Raw genomic sequence first — 18,180 nt, forward strand, 5'->3', positions numbered from 1 at the left:
GAAACCCCGGTGGCAAGTGGTTAATAAGAATGAGCTCTCAAAACAAGGGTGCTAGAACAAAATTGTAAGCCTACAATATTGTTTGCACCATGGCTGTTCAATTTTAAATTGGCAGTGCATCCAGAAATGCACTTTTGACAGTGGTCAAAACATCCCCTGCAGGGAACCAGACTAGGAAATCCCAATTACTCAGACATGAAACTGAAAATGTGCATTGTCGCAACTGGGACAAAGTCTCGCAAGGGGAAGGGTGCATCATTTCCACTCGTGCTGGAAGCAACCTCGATCATCCAGGACAGTGGATGGATCCCAGCACAGGTCAAAGCGAGACATCTGACAGGGCTTTACGTACATGTGTATTTCTTATAACTCATTGCCTTTTAACCACCTGCCCCCAGGGTTTCCGGAACGGGCACCTTGGCTTTGTATGCGCAGCTGGGGTAAATGAAATCGGACAAAAGAGCTGGGCCTTGTAACAAAAGACTGTATTCGGAACAAAAGACCAAGCTACTGGGAATTGCCATTTTTCAGCTGGCATTAGCGGAGGTAATCCGTCATTATTTTGAAACAGTATACCACTGTTTGAGGCATTCAGTGCCAGCAGATTATCAGTGGGGCCAAAAGCACTCCAGTGCTCCTGCGATGAGCGATGCAGTACCGCTGCACGCTAGTCCGGCCGCATTTGAAAAGATGCCACTGGCATTCAGCAATGCACTGGGCCTATTTTGGGAACAAAGGAAATTATGCACCACTGCACAATCTGGGCTCTCTTTACTAGGCGGCAGGCCTGGCTGAAATACTCATGCATCAATTGAGGTTGCCTGTCAGATTAGACTAGCCACCAGACAGTCATTCATGTGGGTGTAAAGGTCTAGTCAATGAAGTTGTGAATTATTGAAGAATTTTGAAAATGGAAAATCTTGAAAATCCCCCGGGAACTCACCCCGCACATGCAAATTCAACCAAGCAGGAAGTGGTCAAGTTTTTCTTTGTGTCTAAGGTTTGTATGGTTGCCATCCTGCAGGTGTATGCTTTTGTTCCTCAGGGTAAGCATAAAGGAGGTTTCCCTGTGGAACTGCCCTACAAGATGGCTACCGTGAAAAGCATCTATAGAGGATTGCTACTCACCATTCAACCACTTGGAGTTCAGCTGGGCCGTGCGCAATGGCCGCGAGTTGCCAAGGGTGCGGTACAGGACGGGGTCGCGTGCCGTAAAGTCCATGACAGTGGCACTGTACAAGTCGCCATCTCGTGTGAAAAGCGCCGTCGTGTTGCTGCTGGGGTCATAGGGGCAGCGGGCAATACCTGTAACACTCTCCTCAATCGCACTTAGGTTGGATTTCTGTCAGGGAAGAGTCAAAGATGGACACACAATCTTTAATATAAAGTTTATGAACTGTATGACAAATAAGTCTCCACCATTTCTAGGGGCAGAATTAAATATTTTCCAATACAACGCCAATTTCTTTTTCAATTTCAATAAATTAAACTATAGGGTTTTGAAAAACAAGACTTAAGATTGGAACTTGTTCACAGCTCTTCACAACATAAAAAAATCATTAAAAGCATTGCATTTTCTTAAATTGTATCAAACAGAACTGAGTAATATCAAATATGATGCAGTTAATGGTGTACCTGTCTCCATGTGCATGCCGGTGAGAAGGCATTGGTACCACAGACAAAGACCCGCTCCCCTCGAAGCAACAGGACCCGAATGTAGTTGCAACACTTGTCCTGAAGGGAGAAGATTTGATAGGAGAGATCCTCAGACTAATGTGACTCTCCTTGAACATGAACAGTTGAAACTCTGCTTAAAAGAGTAATGAAACATTGTTTATTGTACACATTCTTCATTACAACTGTTTTTCCCTTTGAAAACAGGATTTTATAAACTACTTTGAAGGCATGATCAATTGGCTTCAAACTTAACAACTCTTTACAGCAAGTACGACAAAATTATCAAGATATGTTTGCATAGGGTACGAATACTCAATGTTGGAAGTTTCTACTTTATTCCTACCTGATAATAGGACTAAGTCAATTCGAATAAGTCACCATTCGAATATTTTACCTCAATTTGATTGAATATCCAAATATTCAGTCATACTAACTGGCAGATTGTTGAAGAACAAACCATATCTAAAATCTGTTGCAATAATGCACACCATGCACATTATAACCACTACATGTCCAGGAGTATCTCCAGCCACGATTCAGCAAGACGAAAAATACACCTTGCCCTGTGGAAAATTTCTATTACTTGAAAATCTTTTAATGTATAATTTACTTTTTAATAGTAAGATTTCTGTCAATTTTCATTTGAATGTGCTTGAAACAAGCCTCCACAGTGCAATTCTTCTCACTTAAAACAAAAGTAAATTCTTCCTTCCTATTCATGAATTTTGCATTCGAATATTCAAATTTGGAAAGTAATATTTGAATATTCAACAATCGATTGAATATTCAGATATTCAGATAATTGGCACAGTCCTACCTGAAAAACGTGACAGGTATCAAACTTTTTGGAAACCTGCCAGTATCCAACACTGCTTATATCCCTCATACATCACACTGCCAATCTTAAGTGGAAATTAAAGTATTGGCAGAGAATATTAAGCTCCAACTGGTTGGATTAATTTGTTTGTGGAAGTGTGTGCGTGAGCCAAATTAAAGCCCGACCCTCGGCGTCAAGAGCGATTCGAACTGTCAAAGGCAATGGAGCAGAGATCGCCCCAGAGCATGCAACCGGAGCTCTCCCGGTGGGTACGTTTTCCCCCAACTCCTTCCCTAAAATCCTGAAAATAAGTGTCAGAGACAATTTGGAAACCCTGCAGGTGATATGTCTCCAGGGATGAGTTGGCAGAGATTTGAAGAGAGAGAGAAAAAAGAAAAACTAGACATTGATTTGACTTCTCTGGTCACCGGTTTGTCAGGTCCCTGGGGTGATAAGTTTCTCTCCTCTCCCCTAAATAACAGGACACACTGGAAGCAACACGTATAGGTGTTAATTGATATGGATGACCACGGTTGACTCACAGGGGATTAAGGAAGGACAGAGCCAATCACCGAGGGACTCTACCTGATGACTGCAACAGGCTGGCCGGGATGGTCAAGTGCGAAAAGCTTCAACCCCTTTCACCTTCCACAGTGACTACAAAACCCATTCTCCCTTCAGCGCCCAATCTAAAACTCAAACTCTTCTGCCTCTTTCCTTGCATTTTTTCCCACTTTCCCAGTAATTAATTACGCTGAGGGCAAGCTCAGAGGGTTTGTGAAATCACTCAAGGTGGTTGACCAGACTGGGGGGCAGCCTAACAACTCACAGGACAATAAGCTATATACCCATCAAGAAATGAGACCGAGGGGTACCCCCCCCAACATGTCCAATCCCTATCCACATTCCAGACTATTGTTACTTAACACATCCCCCAAGATGTCTGAAAGGAATTCCCCAGATTCCTGCGAGACAATGACCAACACAAAGCAGGGGGGGTTCTCTCCGTCTCATACCTTGCTGCATATGATAAGCCAAGTCAAAGATGTATTCATAATAGCCACTCTAAGGGCTATTCCTTTTCCAACGTGGACCCTAAGCCCAGGGCCGTAGCCAAGTATAATCTCCACAAGTAGTGCAACAATGGTACACCTGTTAGTTACAGGTTCTGGATTCACCAGAAATCCTTGATAACCCAGCCTCTCAGAAGATCAGATCCAAGTCTCTGGTGATTCTCCACCACAGGCCGTGAAACATCTCCAGGTGGACAAGGAATTTCCACCCTCACAAAGACACAGAAGACTCATAGGGGTAAAATGACCGTCCTTTCAAGAAGTGGTCCGATGATGGTAGCTTTCTCTTTGAGACTGGCCGGAATGATTTGACTGCGTCAAGTCCTTGCTCGTATATAATTTTGGCCTGACCCACTGACCACATCGGTGAGTCACAGTCTGCAAGTTGGGAAGCCAGACCAGACAGTTTGAGTTTTGTGCCCCTTCCTGTCAGGAAGACTCCTGACTTCTCATCATTATTCGGGCTGGACTTTAGCTCGAGAGAAGAAAGAAGCTATTAATTTGTTGGCTCAAGTCATGTGTCAACCACACAGGCAATTAGTAATCCTTGCCAATGAAGGGATGCTAAAAACAAGAGAATAATTACCCTTGTGACAGCCAGTTTAAACACATGCATCTGGACAATGCGTCATGGCAACAGTAGGTAAGCTTCACTCAACAGCTGTAACCAGGTCTTACCAGGAGCAAGTTTTCTAGGAAGCAGAGTGCAATAAGCCTTATGCCAGTTAAATTTGAATAAAATCTGGTGCACTGAGTTCTTTAAATTCACCTGAGGATAACAATTTGAACTCTCCACACTAAAGACACTGTTGCAATACCTTGTGATTTGGGCCAAGCTTTTGCTTAGTTATCTCAGAGACAGCTTGCACCAGTACACCATTTTCCATGGATAAGAAGGGCACAAAGGAACCAGTCTATTCCAGAAATGTTGATCGCTACGCAAAAAGCTTGCCTCAATTCACAAGGTACAGCAATAGTATCTTTAGTCTGAGGAATTCAAATTGGTATGCTTATGTGCAATCAGATAACTCAGTGTATCCGATTTTATTCAAATTTAACACACAAAAGGTTTATTACTCCCTTGTGAATGCTTCAACTAATAGCCAATCGCTGGAAATTTTACAGTTGACGTAAATAAAGTACGCTCTTCTCTGTGATCTTTTAGTCCGGTATTTCTACTGGAGCTAAGGCTAGAAGAATGCTACTATGACCTACTGACGGAGGGCAGTGATTACAGAAGCATCTTGGGTGAATACTGACTCTGGGTAGGAACAGAGCAGCCTGCATTGACACAATGGTGTGCACGCACAAGGTGTGGGTTAATAATCAGGAACGATTTCATCAAAATGTGCACAAACAGGTGGCGTATACACTCATCTCTTTTTTTAAACTGAACTACATTAAAACTGTATCCCTATCAGTAATCAGCCTTGATTTTTTCCCCCAAAGTTGGCAGATGACCTCTTGAGAGAGAAGCAAAAGTGCTACCAAATCTGGATATTAAGAGAAGAAAATAAGACCAACACAGGAAACTGCCATTTAAGAATGTTTCTTCAATTTTCAGAAACGAAATGAAGACACTGTTGAAGTCTCCTTCAGGAAACCACAGCATTGCGTGTGCCCAGGTGAATAGACTGTAATGGCGTAACAAAGTGTCAGGACTGAGATAGTTTTCCACAGGTGGAACCGGGCAAAGGTTTAACTTATCAGCTAACATCTGGACTGCTGTTGCAAATCTTTTGAAAAAAAAAAAGAAAAAACAAAATTGGTATGTGGACAGGGGTGCATTAGCAAATCATCGGGGAGGGGGGGGAAGGGACCAGCCCCTTCCAAAAAAGCAATTTGTTTTGACAAATAATAAGGATGGCGATTTACTGGTCTATTTCCTTTTTTCTTCCTTTAAAAGTGTGTAAAAAAAAACCAACAGTCTCAACACAAGGAATGCCTTACGAGGTTACATAAAACAATTTCTGAAATTTCTGGCCAACCCCCCCAAAAATAATTTTGCCCTCCATCAAGTTTGATTCTGGATCCGCCCTCAGGGAGGCATTAGGAGGGTGTTTTTTGCTGAAGGCCAGAATTTTTCCAAAAAAATATGAAAAAGATGGAATTCCGCAAGTTGCCAGACGTACACAGCTGATTTCAAAGCACGTTGCGTTAACTTTATGCCTTGCGTAAGCCTTGCGGCACAGACCTTGTGCCGCAACTGTGCAATGCACCCTCACCTGACATTTTGAAAATGTTTTCATCTTTGTTTTGCCAGACCCTGACAAAACATCTCCGATATCTCTCACAGCCAAACAGGAGTTGTAAATTTCTCATATAAACCTTTGTTATTGAAGTTGAGCAATACGGAATCCTAAAATGATTAGTTCGTTAAATAGTTTGTTTGGCACAGCTCATGCTACATAAAATGATCACGTCAATTACGTCATAATTTGTTACGCAAGTTGCAGACCATGGCTCTGCTTCATTTTTCATGAAATGCATCAGAATTTGTCGCAAAACTTATGAAATAAACTGTGGCATAAGTAGCATCTTGGTAGTCAACTGAACCCAAACTGAAAGGCTTCACACATGCCAACATGAATGCACATGTGTTTATTCACCGGAGCATTCAGACCAAGGGTGTTCTTGCACTACATGCTTGTAAGCCTGGGCAGGGGATCGGGAGTGCGTTGCTGAGCAGAGAGTCCCCAATCCTGTGAACTACCCCTAAAAAGTACAAGGTGACTGTCTGCCCCACAGTACAGCTGTCTCCCCTGTGTATTGTGCTATGCAGGGCCAGTTCCACTTTTTTAACACCTCAACCATCTTGGATCTGATTATGCGATTCTCTTTTTTTTCGTCCCCTGTCTTTCCTTTCTTTGTGGGGTGGGGGAGGGGGAGACGAGGGTGACTGGTACTTTCCCAAGAGCCAGAAGGGCAGTTGTGTCTGTTTGTTTCAATCATCGGGGACTTCTCATCTGTAGGAAATGCCAGGCTGTGGTGCTGACAGGTTCTGCAGAATAATCTGGACAATTTTTCTTCTTGTTTGGCAAGTGCACGTCAGGAAATATCATGTCAAAGGTGTATTTCTCAATTACGAAGATAAGTGTATCTTTTTAACCTTGAGTAAACTCTTCCCAGATTCTACAGCAGCGGCATTTTAAGTTTAAGTAGACATTCGTGTAAAAGGTTCTGACAAACAGTTGATGTGGTTTGTTAAATCGAGCCCAAAACCGCATAATGTTTTTCCTGTTTCACTTAAAGCACCTATGTGTTTCTAATTTCTTTGAGCAGACTGTGCAAGATTATGTTGTTTGTCCCCGGGCGTCAAAGACAACTTGCATAAATGTTGCTGGAGTCAACAAGCCAGTGTTACAGCACTATTAAAGCACATCAAAAAAAAAAAAAAAGTCGTCCGACACTCATCAAGAGCAGGATTTCCTGTAGTTCATCAGATGGCAACTGGAAAGTTTCAAAACTCTGCAATAAACTTTTCAGGGTATTTTTTCCCCTCACAACCGTCTAATCTAGGCTCTTCAGTGGGGGGGGGGAGAATCTGGTCTTGGGGAGGAACTCTCCCTGCTGGCAACAACGGCAAGGTGGAAATTGGTCATTTCTGACTCCCCTCTCCTCTCCTTTCTTTGTAGGCTGTTGGAAAAATGCTCAGATCTTATCAGGGCTAGACACGGTCTGGAGTAGCAACACGTACATGTACTTTTCCTTTTTTCTCTCTTTCTCCAGAAAAGGGACAATTTTAACATGAAGGGAGCGCTCAGAAGAAAAGAAAAGCAAACAGAATACCCACAGAAAAGGCAAGTTTGGCTCGGTGTGACAAATTGTTAGAAAAGAAGACACACTGGTTGAACTCTCCAGCTGTCAAGAGTTTGTTTCTTTGCCCTTATGGCTCGCAGTACAGTTGCAAAAGTACATTTACAAAAGCTTAGGACCACTCAAACCTGAAGAAAAACCCAACTCAAACCAATCGATCATGGCAATTTATGTTTACTTTCAATGTGTACCCTTAGTATCTTGGTTGAACAACTGTTTAACTACATTTCCCTGATTTGAAATGTTAACAGTCTAATATTCAGTGTGCCCTCCTTTATTTCTGATTACTTAGTTAAGACTGACTTTTTTCCCCTTGCCGCCTTACAGACAAATGCCACACACGTACAAGACCTGCCTTGGCAACAAAATTCATGCAAATGGGGCTCATAGCACAACTCTCATGTTATAACCATTCAATGTAATCATTCAATGAAACAAAGTAATGCAAGCCCAGTGACAGAAATATCCCAACAAATTCCAAGTGGTCTTAAACTTTTGCACATGACTGTATTTGCCATTACTTCAACAGAAGTAAAGGTCTTGTTTTTAAAACTTTCCAGGTGAGATGTCGTAGACGAATGTTTCTGGCAGATTTAGGACAACTCCTAAACAATAAAAACGACACAAACCTCTAAGAATCTTAAAAACCTCCTCGTAACTTACCAAGGATTCTCCTTTTCTCTGACATTTGTCTATGTCCTGCTCCCGTGGTCTCCACTCTGTGGACTGAAGTCAAAAGAATAAGGGACAGTAGTGAACATTTTGAAACAGTATCGCACATTTATGTAACGAGTCACACGCGAATTCACTGGTATAAAACCGTGGTGCAGTTTTCTTTGAACAGTAAATTGGAACGTTCATAAGAAAATCAATTTATAAAAAAAATGCATTTTCTTACATTTCTTCACATTCTGGTTGCATGAAAACATTCCCGGTTTAAGCCCTTTCGAAACACTTTCAAAAAGAGAGATACTTTGGTTGGAAATGTGAGGAATAGCTGTCTTAATGAATAAGATGAACTCAAAGGAAAGGAACAATAATAATACACATACCAATAAGAGCACAGCACCCAGGACCATTTCAATCTTGAATAAAATTATTTATTGAAAGAAAACTAAAGCAATTTGTCATATGTCTATGTATTTGACATAACAGAGACGGATTTAGAGAGGGTACGCATTGGGCAGGTGTCCCCCTAAACACCTGCATAATAATTAATTTTAACTGGCTCTGTTGCATTTAATTTGTGACTGAGGACTTCACGCTGCACACTCGCAATTGACCCAAAGGTGCACCTCCCTTTTGGAAATCCTAGATCTGTCCTTGCATAAACACATTTTAACAACTCATCTTTCAATACTCCCAGGCCACTGCTAGATTTTCCCCCCTTAAGAATTGGGGGGGGGTTCACAACATCCCATATCACTCTGTGCCCGCCTGGCAGGCCCTGTAATCCTGATGTCTGAAAATGTATGCTCCCCTGCTAATGTGATGCCCTGTGATTCATCAACCAGCTTAAATCTGAGGGACCCGTCCCTTCCCCCAACAACTTGCCCAATTTCCACATTTTGACAACTGTACTTTTGGAGCCTCCAAATATGAAGGCAATTCAACCACGCACAGCACCATGTCAGTGGCCTCTTCAAATAAATCTTTCGGTTGGAAAAATTCCACACCTACAAATAGATTGTCGAATGCCTTATATTTATCATTTGTAAACCTGAAAACAAAGATGCATAGACAAAATCAGTCTGTCGGTCCAATTTCTGTTCAGACCGACTCTTGAGATATTGTGACGCGTGTGAAGTGAGTTGGAGGAAACGTAGATTATTAGAGGACACTAGGGTGCACTTTGTGGATAGAGGGGCAAAGGAAGTATACAAGGGAAGCCTATTGATCATCACACAGAAATCTTGCCGGAAAATATGCTTAGGAACTTCAACACCTTCCCACCAATTCTCTGTTTCCTTGGGACGTGGCTGCCAATCCTTTACCCTCTAGTGTACGTGTATCTTGTTCCCCTGGTTTCAATGCCTTGTTCTCCCCGGAGAAAACCTGTTCTGAAACTGTCCCAGCAGACAGATAGTCCGATCAATGGGCCAGACGCGTAGCTGTTGTTCCAAAAAAGGCACCAGTTTTTTGTAACAATCACTTTAGTTAATCTAACCTGACAACTCTATTGGCCTATTATTGTGCCCTCGCTGGTCTGCCTTACACCGGGATGAACCTGCGCACAAAATGCAGCGTTGAACTTCTGAACTTGATCGACCAGCGTGTGCGCGATAGAGGGGGGTGTCTGGGAAATCTCATGGGGCTTTGGTTACAAGACCAAAGACACTACACTATCTTGCTACATGGACTCTTTTAACCTGCAATGACCAAGCCAAAAAGTGAAACCAATCTTTGGACAGAAACAGCGGATCATGTAATCTACACCCCCTGGGGAACAGAAACTATATAGCTAAACTACTGCACTATTATGGGACAGAGTGACCACAACTTTGCTCAGAAATCAAAAGTAATGCAGGGTGATAACAGATAAAACTGCTCTTGAACTTGGTCGAAAATCACAGTCCAGGGCTTTAGGTGGAGTCAGACAGGATCAATTTCAAAGGCCCCTCAAGGGGAACGCTGACCTCAAATGAGTAGACCGGAAAGCCATCAACCTTTTACAAAGAACACTTCTGCCAGCCAAGAAACAGGCCATTCAGTTTTAAGAGAAGCCATCTTGGAAATCTCATCTCAAAAACATGTACGCTCTGTGTTGGTATCCAGTGCTCAAGTTTGATAATCACCCCAACAGAGATTGTGAGATACTGGAAGTTATCAGAAAACTAAGAACTGTTGGGCAGGCAGCATTCTTCTTTAAAGTTAGCAAAGGATTTAAATTTTTGTTTTGTTCTTTTGTCTGAGACAAATAGGAAATGGTTCTTTGCCTTGATGAGAATTTTTATGTATCTCAGTTAAACTGACAAAACAAAATCCACAGTAAAATAGTGATTAGCGAGATAGGGCAGAACAGATATGACCACACAAGCTATGTGACTGTCGGCACAAGATGCACAAGTATGCACGTGTACAAGGTTCAGCATAACAATTTGAAGAGGAGCTACGCTATAACGGAGCCACAAATCACACATTTCATCCCTAGATCTGGGATGCTCATCTGATGCCACAGACGGAAAGAAAAACTGTCAATTCCAAAGACCGCCAACACGATCCCCTTGTACAAATTTGTCTCAACCTTTAGAGGACAGCGGTGCCCCCTACCTGCAGCAATGATCATCGCATATACTCTTTAGCCAAGCCATCCAGATGGAAAGAACATTACAGCATGGAAAAAGAGAGCGAGAGAGAGAGAAAAAAAAACTGAGGAGAATACCAAGCCAGAGGAACAGGTGCTGAAATAATGGCTACAGCTTTTAGGAGGCGGAGGTTCCGGGCAAACATATGGTGGAGTAAAACATGCCCAAATTATAGGGGAGAGGGGTTTACGTTGGTCCAAAACTATGCTTTACAAAGTCTCAATAATCAGCAAGTCAATATATTGGTGCAGAAAATTATCGGTTCTCCATACACGTTTGCAGTTGAGGGAATGCTGTTGCCGTCTAGCTTAGAAGGCAGCTCCTTGTGCTTGGGACAAACAGTTGCGTGCAAATTACTCCGAGCATTTCACAGTTTGAATATTAACGGATTAAAAAGGCTCAAGGCTCAGTTCATATTTTGACCCACTTCATTTTTTTATATAACGAAACAACAAATGCCTTAAAAAGCACATAGGGCAGAGAGAAAAAATCTGCAGAAAGATAATCAAGACAACGTTCCACTTTTCTGCAATGGGAGGAAAACGCCGCCATACTTTTTACGCTGGGAACCTGAAAAAGCAGCTCCGCATTGAAAACAGAACCATACATGTCATCCAGAGGGGCATTCAAGCCAGGATTCTTTCCAACACAACCTCATTGTAAGAAAGGTATTGCGTGGATCTCGTGTTGATTAGTTCCCTTGTTACCAGGGTTCATGTTAGCATAGCCTGACATTCCTCCTTCCTCCAGATATCCCCTCCTGTTCACCAGAAGGCTCCAGAGAGCTACCCTTGCCCCTCCTTACATGTACATGAGGCCCATCTCGGAAACTGTAGCACACCCTTCCCCTTGATGTCCCAAAATGTTATGCGATGACTCTGTCTACTGCCTTTCTCATTAACATTGATGTAAATTTACCAGTCTCTAGCAACACGTGAGAGTGGTATGCACAGCGCCGTTTGCGGTCAAGACTTCAACCAGCCATCGGTCCCTTTAAAAAAAAAAATGTAGTAGTTTGCTTTTGCAGATGTTTGTAGAATTCCGCAGAGAAATACCAATGTGGTTACACATCTGCACTATCACTGCCTCAGTGGAGGAAATCAACTCCGGCTGATGGCCGTGCCCGGAGCAAGACAGCAGTGCGTGGCCAATGTGCACTGCGGTACGGTGGCTGACGGCCAGTAGTTTAGGCCGACACAATTTCTACTGCTGGTATCTCGCAAAACTTGCCACTCGACACCGATACATCTCCAGATACACAGAGGGAAACCATTAAAACCTACCGGTACAATATACAATGATAACTGCAAACGTCACACTGGCCAACATGGCTTCAATTACAACAAAGTACACTGTACGCGATTCACACTCATCTGCATAAGCATGCGTCCGTAAATTTTACAGTCTGACCCTGGTCATTTCTCTCTTAATCATTCCGACCTCCTGAAGGTTCTAACCTTTCTCAGCTTCCACAACCTTTCGGTGAAGCGACAGAAAGAAACAATTCCGTAACATTCGGAGGAGAGAGAGAGGAAGGAACAGAGAGGAACAAAGAAATTGTTTTTTCCTGTTAAACCTGCCTAATGAATCGGCGCACTCTCTCATTTCCAAAGCCCTTGGAATTCCCCCTCTTGGCACCTCTCTTGCACTCAAGGTTCCAAACCTGATTGAACTTCCCCCTGTGCGACAGCTGCATCGCTTGCTGGGCTCCCCCCCCAAATAGTACTGAACAAGTTTTCATTTTTATGTTCCCCACAAAACAAACAATTACAGATTCAGGTTGTTGCATTAAACCCAGATGTTTCCAGCAAAGTGTCCCATTTCCGCCCTCATAAACAGTGTTTATTGGATTTCTTCAACTGATTTAGATAACCCAGCCCATGTTGCAATCCCTTTGAACTTTTAATCTCCAGCTGCTTCTGGGCAAGCCAGCAGACTTTTTCTTCCCAGGGATAAAATGTTCTCAATGTCACAGCACTGGCCTCCACACGAGAAAACAACCTCAATTTGTAGAATATTTCAAACTCAACTTTTGGAAAGACATTTGAGCAAATCAAACAGCTGGTGGCAGCTCAAGAGGAGAATGTTTCACACCTTCAATGGGAAAAGATTAACGGATCGGTCAACTTTGCAGCACTGAGGCCTTAACGCTCGACAGGGCATCAGTGATGCATGGACATCTTGAGAGGTTGTAAGCTTCTGGACTGGAAATGGAGTTTGGACAAATGATGCTGGTGATAACGTCTGGTAGAAATCTGTGGAGGGATCTCGCCCTTGCACTGTAGGATGGCTGTGAGAAGTTTACGGTTTAAGGCATATCAAAGCAGATCCTTGCAGCAATTCAGGCTGTAAGTCCAGGGAAATGGCACTGAACTCCACCCATTGCCCAATCGCCCCATCCCCGTTGTGATATCATACTTCCATTAAAACTCTCCAGGACAGGAGTGCAAGAAGTGCTGATCTAGAGTTCCAATGACAGGCCTGACAAGATGCAAGGTTAACTTCAGGTTTCACTTCAGAAATACCGTGTCTGTCACACCCCCGCACTGAAAAATCCATGTTGGCAAATACTTGCAATGTCCAATGCTTCCCGCGGCATCCATGTCCGATGAGCGCGCCTCTTCAAGATAGTAATGTTCTCATCATGTAGGGCTGATATGCATCACTTTAGTTTCAACTCCTCGTGGGATCGCGCCAGCACATTGCTGGCAGGTCATCTTCCCACCGCCACCCACTCTCCTACTATCAACAGCAAGATGTCCGCCCCCACTAACCAGCCCTCCCAAAAAATCAACAAATTTAGTCTGCGGTGGATGGCACGATTCCCATGGCCATTGATGACTCCTCACTCCATTTACTGTCTTCGACTCCGTTACCCAGGCGGCACAGAGTGACATTCAGAGAAGGGCCAAATGAAAGCAACGGGGGAAACTGGCAATGGACAGGTGTACTCGCTCAGGTCTACCTGACTAATCTCTGCAAATGTCACACTCTCAGGGCCCAGAAATGTCAGGGTCCATCAGGCCCATCACAGCCTGACAGGTGGCGAGCCCAACTCCCAGGGCTCTCTCTGTTTTCCTTCTCTCTATCCTTAGGATTCTTCCACTTTTATTTTTCTCTCTGCAGGCCTCCCTAATAAACTGCTGCTTACTGTCTCCGCATCTCAGATGGGATCATCTCATTTCCGAGGATCTTACAACATTTCAACTGTCCCAGTCTTGTTGCCAATCTCCATTTGTCCACAGACTTAGCAGTTCCTGCTTATTTAAGACCTCTCTCCTTGAGGTGTTCCATTTTTATCCTTCATGTCCATTTCGCTCTGGTTGGTACATGTATACATTGTAGGTGGTTGCACACATGTACAGCAACAGTACAATCCGCAGATGCCTTATGTCACACCAGGGATGACTAACAGACTGTCTGTTGGTCTGTCTGTCCGTCTTTCTTCTTGTCGCCTATAAACGCATCACCCAAACACAAGGAGTGGCTTGATGCTGTGCTGAGCAGGACAGAGCCGAGTACCAGTCATGCGCCTCGAAAGTCATGCGCAGCAGTTTGGATGGTAACCTGTATTTACCTCAGCCATACATCATTTTTCTAGCTTGGGCCATGTCCGAAACGGGCTTCCGGAGCTACGGCTAGGTCTATGGTCTGCGCATCTCCACGCATTTCCATTTCAATGTCTGTGATGCCTGACAAGTACCCCAGTAGGTGTGCATCGTGCTGTCTCGTTACCTTTTCCAGTTTATGGTTTTCTCTTTGCCGCTTATAAATACACTGTGGATTTCATATTCTGTACACAGTCCACAACTGCATCAAAACCCAACCTCACAGATGTTTGCCATCACTTGGAATGGGATATAAAATCCCTCTTAAATGTCAGATGGAATAAATACCACAATAAAAAGACCTACACCTTGAACACCTAAAATTAACCATGCACAAACTGTTTAACCTGGATTTCTGAATTCAAGGAAAAAACCTGACCCTGGGTAAGAATGCCATAACCTTGTACCCATCCTGAGTTAATCTCCACTCTGCCCTGTCCTCCACTGCAATCTGTTGCACTGTGCTGGTATCCGCTCCGTGATGGTAACGGCAGCAGACACGGCAATGCTAAGATCAGGGGCTCCTTGGCGTTGGCAGTGATATCACTTACGGTCAGCACACCTCAGGGCCGCTTCGACTCTTCACATGGTGCCAAGCGAATTATCAAGGATAGTCTGTTTCATCCAACTCCAAACTTAGGAACAGGCCAGGAGGCAGGCGGCATTTCACATCTGGCCCGACGACGAGCGGCAAGAGCGACAGAGAGCTAGGCCCATGCCACTCTCTGGATGGAAGGTCGGGCCCATCTCTAGTTCAAGATCAGGCTGACATTTGCCAGTCAAACAGCCAGGCCAAATGGCCAGCGGAAGCAAGCTTGGGAGGGGAGATGACAGACAGATGTCTGTCGTGTTGAAAACATCTTTGAGCTCCAGAGAGGAAAAGAAAGATGCCGTCATTTCTCTTTTTTTAAACCCACTGGGTGGAAACCTACTCGTTTAATACTCCAGCTGTCATTTAACCTGACACCCACACGTATTCAATGAAACTGGAATTTTCAGACCAATCTCTTAAAAGAAACTCTCCCCTCATACAAAGTAATTATAGTACCAACTAACAGGAAACAGGATATGGGATATTTTTCAGACTGGTGCATCAGCAAAGGACATCAAATCAACGTCAACTTGGTTGTCAGTTTTGAGTCACCTTGGACACATACATCAGAATTAGTTCTCAACACACAAATCACAAAACAAGACACACTTATCTATCGCAAAAACTTTAACACTGACTTACTGGAAACAGTCACCATACAAAATTTCTTTTATGTTTTTTCTGTAAGACCAACAATATAAAATCTCACTGGTAGGGCACATACATGTGTACACGTACATGGTCCATACACGGCCAAAGGTCCTTTCCCTAGACAGCCCATCCGCACAAACAAACAGACACAAATTGCCACACGTTAAAATAGCTCTATTACACATCCTCTGGGGATCCATTCACAGGACATCCTCCAAAAGCCAACAAGAAAACCAAGACAGGCAAACTTTCAGCAAGTCTTACAGCAAATTGTCCACAGCTTGGACATGCACCTGCTACACTGGAGAATGGAGGATATAGTCTGGACCCCCCCCAGATTATGAATGAAACAGTATCCATGGAGTTAGGGCCCCTGCCCTGACCCTAAAGTAATCCAAGCTGAGCCACTTACCTCGATTACTGAAAGATCGTCCAGCTGTAACCTCACCAGCAAATCTCTGTTGGGAAAATGCAACAGGAAAAACTGACAAATCTCAAATCGAAAAACTTTTACAGCCAACTGTACAAAAGAATCACTTTAACAAAAGCTATGACAGTACTAATTCTACACCGAAGGCCAAGTACTTGATTTATTTCCGTCCATTATAACAACTGTAAAGAGGTACATAAATAGCACAAATGCACAAGGTGATGCATGGAGGATAGCTGGCACAGGCAAAAGCTTCTACAATGCCAGGTTCCTGTAACAAAAAAGTATTTTTTGCTTTCAAAATAAACATAATAAATAATTTGAAAGAAGGTAGTTTCAAAAAGGTAATGTCACAAAAAAGAAAAGAAAAAAAAGATGAAATACATTAGCCATTAATACACAAATACAGATAAACAATGGCAGTCTGTATCTCTACGGGTGAAATTTCAGAAAATTTTTTTAAAACCTTGTACGTGTCTAATGTAAAGGACTGACATTATCTCATTCCATAGAAGAGGAACTTGGTGCCTTTTACTGCATGCCATAGATTTCAAAATTATGCATGCAGTGCTTTCAAAAGACAATTGATTCACACTTCAGAAAGTGTGCATTGCTTGTGGACCATGCGCCTACTAGATATGAGTTTCGCAATTTCAAAGTATTTAGGCCAAATCAATTCAGGTCCTGTGTTGAACCAGAATTTTTAGACAAATTTCTAAATGTGGGATTGTCCGGCATCTGGACAGTAAGGATATATGTAGTGGGGTAGGATATGTAACAGCCTGCAGCAAACTGTGACACATGTACATCTAGATTGGTAGCGCACAGTGACTTCATGTTAACTCTCTGTTCTAAATCTACCCTTCATCTTTCCAAGTTGAAAAGTCAAATTAAGGTGGAAACATCTCCCAAATGAAGGTACAGACATGGGATATGCCCTGTGCGATATGAAAGAGTTGTGTTGTTGGTGACAGCTTTACAAATTTCAGGGGTCAGTGCTCTGGGAACGGAGCTTAGTGAACTTGGTTGTTTGGGGGGGGTCTCATACCGCCACATTTGGGCTGGTTATGGCAAATGTGTGCAAAACAGAAACCCAATGCGGACATTGATATCTGACCAAAATAAAAACAAAATTAAAACAAAACATTGACGTTTGAATTCCTTTGTCTAATTTGTTTCCAGCAAGCACAAACTTCCCCCATTCAGCAAGTGATGAAACCCCAATGCACAAGGTACAAATGGATCTACGGCAGTAATGTCAATCTTTATCTGAAGAGGCATTATCAACTGGGATGTCACAGGGTTTTGAATTTTTAAAAAGTCAGCCGGGAGGGCTATCTGCATGGTCAGGAGGAGAAGGAGAAACTGGCACATGTTCAGCAGGTGTTCAGCCACCAGAAAGTTTTACGACCATTATTCGCCACCGGCAAGTCCAAGCTGTGGTTCGTACCTGTACTGACAACGGGACACGCACCAGGGGCATTATTCTGACGTGTAAGAACGCAACTGTCAACCAGGTTCAAACATGTGCTCAGGGTTTTGTTTGACTTTCACAATAGTCATGCATTTTGTTTTCACACACCAGAAAATGAAACTGGAGCTTCAGCCCAAACGGTTACAATATTTGCTAACCCTCCAAGGAACCAGTCCGACTCAAACGTTCAAGTGGGTCATTCTACAAATACAGGGTCCAAAAGTGTGAAATTTACGTGTCCCTGTTACACTTAACCTTTGTAATTTGACATGGAAATATTACTGAAATTGATTTCAAACTACTGGTATTTCTATTTGTTTGGCACACAATTTGCATTAATTCATCACTCTTGGAAATTGGAGAACGTGTTCTTAACTACAAAATCGTATGTCAAATGTGACAGGGGCACGAAAAAAAAGGGACCCCTAATTTATGGAAGGACTCAAGTTCCTTTATTTTCAACATACCATGTACATACCCGAGTGTATTCAAAACATATCCAGTGCCTCTATACACAAATAAGCATGACCCATTCTCCTATCATGTGTCTTGTAACCCTAACAAACTCAACCACAACCAATATTTGAAAGCCCCATAGCCCAAACCAAAGTGCGCCCCATGATTTTTAGCAAACAAGTCCCCATTGTACTCATGTGGACAAACAACACCAATCCCGGGCTTATCTCCCAAATTAGTGGATGCAAAAACCCTCAAGTGGGCCATTTATTGCAAGAGCC

At 43.1% G+C, this 18,180-nt stretch overlaps 1 protein-coding gene across 5 annotated transcripts in view; it reads right to left on the bottom strand.

The window, feature by feature from the left end:
- Positions 1–18,180, bottom strand: part of LOC110974937 (semaphorin-5A-like) — a 136,204-nt gene that overhangs the window by 66,786 nt on the left and 51,238 nt on the right. For all 5 annotated transcript variants that reach the window (XM_022226936.2, XM_022226950.2, XM_022226954.2 and 2 more), the window contains exons 4-7: positions 15,952–15,997; positions 8,047–8,109; positions 1,636–1,734; positions 1,129–1,342 (exon numbers count right to left, since the gene is read on the bottom strand). In XM_022226936.2, coding sequence (XP_022082628.1) covers positions 1,129–1,342; positions 1,636–1,734; positions 8,047–8,109; positions 15,952–15,997 — 422 coding nt within the window. The remainder of the gene's footprint in view (positions 1–1,128; positions 1,343–1,635; positions 1,735–8,046; positions 8,110–15,951; positions 15,998–18,180) is intronic.

The sequence above is a fragment of the Acanthaster planci genome, linkage group LG08, assembly GCF_054643075.1.
Source record: "Acanthaster planci isolate LZ-2023a linkage group LG08, COTS_SCS, whole genome shotgun sequence".
In the NCBI taxonomy this organism is placed as follows: domain Eukaryota; kingdom Metazoa; phylum Echinodermata; class Asteroidea; order Valvatida; family Acanthasteridae; genus Acanthaster; species Acanthaster planci.